The sequence below is a fragment of the Dendrobium catenatum genome, unplaced genomic scaffold, assembly GCF_001605985.2.
Source record: "Dendrobium catenatum unplaced genomic scaffold, ASM160598v2 fragScaff_scaffold_897, whole genome shotgun sequence".
NCBI classification, from domain to species: domain Eukaryota; kingdom Viridiplantae; phylum Streptophyta; class Magnoliopsida; order Asparagales; family Orchidaceae; genus Dendrobium; species Dendrobium catenatum.
In genome coordinates, this window is record NW_021319359.1 from 160611 (window position 1) to 167782 (window position 7172).

The following is a 7172-nucleotide window of genomic DNA, read 5'->3' on the forward strand; positions in this document are numbered from 1 at the left end:
AAAAAAAAAAAAATCTACTGCCATTCGACAGAGTGAAGAGACAACTATTATTGATTGGAAGGGGTAAGGGAGCGTGATGTGATTCCAAACAGCTCTATTCGTCTATTGTAATTATATAATGAAGGTAGATACAATGAGGATCGGTAGGTGTGCGATTCAAACAGGAACAGGCAAAAAAAAATACACAGGAACAGGAAAGTGAAGTTCGAATGGTGTCGAGGGGCTAACGAATGGCTCGAAAGGAAGTAGATCGGACGAATGGCTTGTGGTTTGAGAGATCTTATCTGGGGGATAAGGCTCGATTTGTGGAGCTGGCCGAAGGTCTTCTCGTGAAGGTTAGTAGGACATGAGGGAGACGGATCTATTTGAAGATTTCAAATTGGATGATGCAAGCGGGTTTGTGAAATGACTGATGAAGGAGGATCCCTCGAAAGAGGGGCAATTAGACGAAAAATTATTACATCCGGTAAAAATACCGAGCAATACCGAGCATACCGAGTGTACCGAGCACGCTGTACTGAGCACTTTAGTGACGTGACGTTTTGTTATTGATTTCCGGATGCATTCGATAACCTGATGGAATAATTACTCCAATTAGACGGGCTAGTGAGTTGCATGTGAATGTGTAGATGGAAAGCAAGAAAACTCGCAAAGCCGTTGATGTAAATCAAAAACCTGCAATGAAAGGATTACAAACACAAGAGATAGAACAGTAAATTCTGTATTTAGAAATAAAAAACACCTATACCCTTCTCTACTCTTCACTCATATACCCCTCTCCTTCCTCTCCAGAAATTCCCCAAACGGGGCTAAAAGTAAAAAAGGTAAAAACAGTACGGTTTAACTAACTAAAGTAACTAAGATAGTGGCCATGTGCTAAACGGCAAAATGAAATAAGTGATAATGAGATAAGATGCTCCTCAGGATCACTGTAGCATAGATGCACCGCATCATTCGCCCCCGCCATGAGAAGAATCGGATTGTACCAATTCGATAGTAAGTGGGTTATCATCTAGCGGCACATAAGCAAATAGATCAGTAACATTGAATGTATGTGAGGTAGTAAATTCGGCCGAAAGATCGACAACATAGGCATTGTCGTTGATCTTTTTGTTGATAGAGAATGGTCCCCATTTTCTCCTGCTTAACTTTGACTGAGGACCTGGTGGCAGCCGCTCCTTGCGTATACGCACATACACCAAATCTCCTGGCTGGAAGATGTGTTCCCGGCGGTGTACATCTGCGGCTGTTTTATAATTTTGAGAAGATTCCTGTAGCTTGCGGCGAACATCAGAAATCAATTTGACAAATTGATCCGCGAATGTAGAAGCGGCTTTACTTTGAGTTTTGGGAATAACTGCAACGTCAAGGACAGTGTTAGGCAATTTGGTATAAACAATACTAAACGGACACATACCTGTGGACCGATTAGTCATGGAATTAAAGGCGAATTCCTCTTGACAGAGAATGTCATCCCACAATTTAGGATGTTCTTGGACAAGGCATCAGAGGAGATTGACGAGAGTCCGGTTAACCACTTCCGTTTGCCCATTTGTTTGTGGATGATATGCTAAACTCAGTTGTATCTGTGTACTCATGCGCTTCCACAACTCCCGCCAAAAATGGCTTATAAATTTTACATCTCTGTCTGAAGTAAGACTGCGGGGAATGCCGTGAAGACGTACCACTTCTTTGAAAAAAAGCTTGGCAATATTGAGGGCGTCAAACGTCTTCTTACACGCAATGAAATGAGCCATCTTGGAGAATCTATCCACTACGACCATAATGGAATCGTTATCGCGCTTTGTTCGTGGAAGACTCAACATGAAATCTAAGCTTAAATCTTCCCAGATAGAGTCAGGGATTGGTAACGGTTGATACAATCCGGTATTTTGTCCCCCTCCCTTGTAGCTTTGACAGACCGCGCACCTTTGCAAAAATTTATTCACATCACGACGTAGGTGTGGCCAGAAGAATCGTGTCTGTAACGGAGTAATGGTGTTATCACGCCCCATATGAGCCGCCAATGCTCCTGCATGAGTTTCGTGGATTATACGTTGCCTCCAGGACGAATTCGGTATACACAGCAAGCCAGCCTTGAACAAGAATCCATCCTTTAAGAAATAGTCTGCCACTGGTTCACGGTTCCTGCACTTGGACCATATGTTTTTAAAAAAATTATCATCAACGTATAAATCTTTGATACCTTCTAATCCCGAGAAGTCTGTCTGTAATTGGGTTAGGAGAACAACCCTCCGGCTTAAAGCATCAGCTACCCAATTTTGGATTCCACTCTTGTGTCTTAACACAAAGGTGAATTTTTGTAAAAATATAATCCAGCGAGCATGCATCCGGTTGATGTTCTTTTGAGTGTTAATATATTGAAGAGCATTATGATCACTACAAAGAACAAAATCTTGATGTAATAAGTAGTGTTCCCATTGTTTCAGTGTTCGGATGACATCATATAGCTCCTGATCGTATACCATCCATTTTTGTCAGGACGGGCTTAATTATTCGCTGAAGAATTCAACCGGTTTGTTATCTTGGGATAACACAGCACAGACCCCCACCATTGAAGCATCAGTATTGACGGTGAATGGCTTATCAAAATCCGGCAAAACCAGAACATGTTAGTTGGTCAAGGCGGTTTTGATTAATTCAAAACTTTGTTGTTGTTCTGCTGCCCATGAAAATTGTGGTTGTTTGAGGATGTCAGTGATCGGAGCCATGATCAAACTGAATCCCTTGATGAACCGTCTATAAAAATTTGCCAATCCATGGAAACTACGAATATCAAAAAAAGTGTGAGGTGTTGGCCAATCTTGGATGGCACTAATCTTCCTTGGATCAACTTGTATTCCTGCAGCCGAAATCAAGAATCCAAGGAAAGCTACTTGAGGAGTTGCAAACTCACATTTTACGATATTCAAATATAACTTGTGGTGCCGCAGAGCTTCAAAAATTGACGTCAAGTGTTTCACATGGTCTTCCAAGGTTGTGCTGAAAACAAGAATGTCGTTGAAGTACACCACACAACATTTATTGAGAAAGGGCTTTAAAACTTCATTCATTAGTCTCATAAAAGTTGCCGGAGCATTACATAAGCCAAATGGCATGACTCTCCATTCGTACAAACCTTGGCGAGTTTTAAATGCTGTCTTCCACTCGTCGCCCGGTTTTATCCAAATTTGGTGATAACCACTCCTCAGATCTAGTTTGGAGAATATTTGAGCCCCCACCAATTTGTCTAACATGTCTTCCATATGTGGCATTGGAAAACAAAATTTAACTGTAATCTTGTTTATGGAGTGACTGTCGATACACATCCTCTAACTACCATCCTTCTTGGGCACTAGTAGAGCCGGCACTGCGCATGGGTTGATGCTGTGTTGGATTAATTGTTTCTCAAGCAATTCATCAACAATTTGTTGTAAGACCTTGTTTTCGTTCGGGCTCATGCGGTAATGTGGCAAATTGGGCAACGTCGATCCTGGAGTTAATTCAATTTGATGTTGAATTGTTCTAACCGGAGGTAACTCGGACGGTAATTCAGGAGGAGCAATGTCCATAAAACGATGTAATAACTGGCTGATACACTTTGGGACTGCACAAGGTTCTGCAGAGGAGTTCTGTTCTGAAATGATTAATGCCAGGATGCAATCAGACTCCCTCCAAGCGCTGAGCAAGGCCTTTCGAGTAACAACAAACAAGGTCGTTTTGCTATGTGAAGAACTGCTTTCTTGCTCTAGTGAATGTGGTAACAATCATAACTTCTTACCCTTCCAATCAAAGGCGTAAGTATTTGCCAGACAGTCATAAATGGCTCCCATATCGAACTGTCAAGGTCTTCCAAGAATCAGATGGCATACATCCATGTCTACAACATCGCACAGAATTTCACTCACATAGTGTCGGCCAATAAATATCGAAACTTTGCACATGTCCGAGACTGTAATTTCGATTCCCTTTCGTACCCAGCTTATCTTATACAGATTTGGATTAGGGGAGGTTTTAAGTTGTAATGCTTGAACAACCGCTCGAGAAATAACATTCTCAGTACAGCCGCTGTCGATGAGTAAATCACAGACTTTACCCTTGATAGTGCATTTAGTTTTAAATAAAGCATTACGTTGTGTCTTGCTGGGTTTCCGAGGAGCTATGAGCAGCTTTTATAATACACAAACCAGAGGATCGCCTTCATCTCCTGCCGTATCTTCTGCGTCGGTATCAACGGTCACATTGCTGTCTTCAAAATTTTCTTCTTCCTCACCATCCATCAATTGAATTTGTGTCCGGGTCGGACATTCGTTGGATTTGTGGCCCACTTGGAAACATCGAAAACACTTAATACCCGAAAGTTTAGCATACGGGTTCTCCCGTACAGGACCCTTTCCCTTTTGATTTTCCTTGGTTTCCACAATTTTCATGCCATTACCAGAAAATGAATTGTTGGTCGCTGTGGCTTGACGTTGGTCTGTTACTACCCGGTATGTTCTGAGAACCCATTTTACATGCCTCAGCTGAAATTCAAAATTTCTCCTGAGCGGCCTATGATGCATCTGTCTCTGCAACTGTGTCTCTACCTTGAGAGCATAGTTCACGGCTTGCGATAACGACCAAATCGAGTTTAGCTCAAGACGATCCTGAATTGACTCCTTCAGTCCTCCAATGTATCTTGCAACCAATTGATTATCGGATTCATTGAGATTATTTCCGAACTCAATCGATAAAATTCTTCCGTATAATCATTTACCAATCTAGAACCTTGCGCACAGTGTTGATACTGCATATATAACATTTGTTCAAAATCTGTTGGAAGGAAGTGGCCTCTCAACAATTATTTCATACGGTGCCAGCTTCGCACATTACCCTTCCCTTCTCGCCTCCTGGATTGAATAATTTGTTGCCACCACGTGCTAGCGCCGCCTTTCAATCTGCAAGCCACATACTTCACCTGCTTCTCTGGTTCAATCTCCATGTATTCGAAGAAGGTTTCAACGGCCCTCTCCCAATCCAAGAAGTCTTCTATGTGTAGTTTTCCCTCAAAAAAAGGTATATCTAATTTAACTCGAAATTCACCTGGATAGCGATCTCTGGCATTCCGGCGAGGTCTTCGAATCAAATCCGGCTCTTCTGAATCAGTCAATTCCCCCAAATTAAATTGTCTCAGTTCCACATCCGAATCTGATTCTATTGGCCGCTGAATATCTTGTTGCCGCTCTCTATCCGTCACGGGCTCCCGTCTCACTGCCGGCATAACCACCGGAGTTACCGTTCGAGCATGAACATTCCGATCGAGACGAGCGTTAATCAACCTCAATTCTCGGCGCATTTCTCCAAATAAGCGATCTATATTATTGGCGATGTCCTCCGTTCTTCTCGCCAAATGACGGTGCTCTGTCCACAAAGCTTCAAGGCCGTGATCTTCTCCGACAGCCACCCGGTTGTTTGCATACCCCATGCTGAGCTCTGATACCAATATGATGTAGATCAAAAACCTGCAATGAAAGGATTACAAAACATAAGAGATAGAACAGTAAATTCTGTATTTACAAATAAAAAACTCCTATACCCTTCTCTACTCTTCACTCATATACCCCTCTCCTTCCTCTCCAGAAATTCCCCAAACAGGACTAAAAGTAAAAAGGTAAAAACAGTACGGTTTAACTAACTAAAGTAACTAAGATAGTGGCCATGTGCTAAACGGCAAAACGAAATAAGTGATAATGAGATAAGATGCTCCTCATGATCACTGTAGCATAGATGCGCCGTATCAGCCGTGTTCTGCCCTGTTTTAACGTCAATGCTGAGTATTTGCTCGAGGCAAGAAATTCAGAGAGCAGTCAATTTGCAGTGCCTCAGTGGGATTCTAGTGAAATTTCAGCAAAAATCCGGTGATTCAATTGTAGTTTTGATTGATTGACTTTTTTTTTCAATTTATTATTATTATTATTATTATTATTATTATATCTTGCAATGGCAACCATGAGTTGATCTCCTGAAAGCCTCAATTTGCCCGCAATTCCCTCAATTTGCGTGTAATTGCCCCAAAAACTCGTGTCAATTTACCCGCGAGAATTTTATTGTGTAAAATTATAGTTATTTTAGTTATGGTTAGCATTCCGATTGCAACGGTGCAATCTATTTTGTGATTGGAGACCATTTAGGTGACTTAACGCATTAATTCCCTTGATTGGTGTGTTGTTGCCTCAGGATTTGCGCCGATTCCTTACGCGACTTTGATTGAATAAATTGATAGTCATTTTTTGGTATTGACGACGCTCTGATTGCGACGATGAAGTCCTTTTTTGCGAATGGACACTGTTTGACAACGTCGCGCATCAATTTCGAGTGTCGGCAGTCTGTTTTGACCTATCTTATTCGAGTTGATTGCGAAAGGTTCCCTCTTAGGCGAATTTGAAGCTCTGATCGCAATGATGCAGTCCATTCTGCGATCAGAGGTCGTTTGACCCTTCAAGTGAAACATTGAGCGTCAGTTTCACCTCTCCTGTGTGTCTTTTGCGTATAAGGGTCAACGTTATCTTTGGATTTAATAATTTATAGCTTACGTTCTTCCTTTCCAAAAATATCTTTAGTATTTTGTAGGCTTCAACTCGAATGGATTTTGATTGTATGAGCAATTAATTATCTTCGGTTTTTTTTTATTATCTTCGGCTTTGAATCAGTCGATCTTTTTAATATTTTTTTCGTGCTATTTTCTACGTTTCATAGATAATTTTAATAATCACACAAAAATTTAAGAAAAAAAAGTTAAAAATTTTCATAAGGTCAAATCATCTAGATATTTCTTGTCATATTTATATAATAATGTTGGTCTTTTGTTGTATTCAGTTATATTAAATTATTAATGAATAATCATGCACATATCTCTAATTGAGATATTCAAAAATTTTGTATTATTACATAGTTTTAGATTTTTTTTTTCATGGTTAAATTAAAATTAAGGTAGTTTAGACAGTGCATCCCCTTGGCTCCTAAAATAGAAGTTAGGATATTTTTTTTTATCATAGTTAATCATAATAAATAAAGAAACTCACCTTATTATATTGATGTAGCCTCCACCCTGATAAGTGCTTCCCTTGGTTACTACGTATGTTTTTTTTCCATGTCAATAATAAGATCCTTCTAGTTTGTGCTGGAGTTTATCT

The 7172-nt window shown here is 40.5% G+C and overlaps 1 protein-coding gene across 1 annotated transcript; it reads right to left on the reverse strand.

Moving 5' to 3' along the window:
- Nucleotides 1-3332: 3332 nt before the first annotated feature.
- On the reverse strand, nt 3333-5464 carry LOC110099561. Its single transcript, XM_020826754.1, has 5 exons — nt 4873-5464; nt 4768-4786; nt 4188-4677; nt 3873-4097; nt 3333-3692 (listed from the first exon to the last, which is right to left on the reverse strand). The coding sequence occupies exons 1-5, from the start codon at nt 5462-5464 to the stop codon at nt 3333-3335; spliced, it is 1686 nt and encodes a 561-aa protein (XP_020682413.1).
- Nucleotides 5465-7172: the final 1708 nt, after the last annotated feature.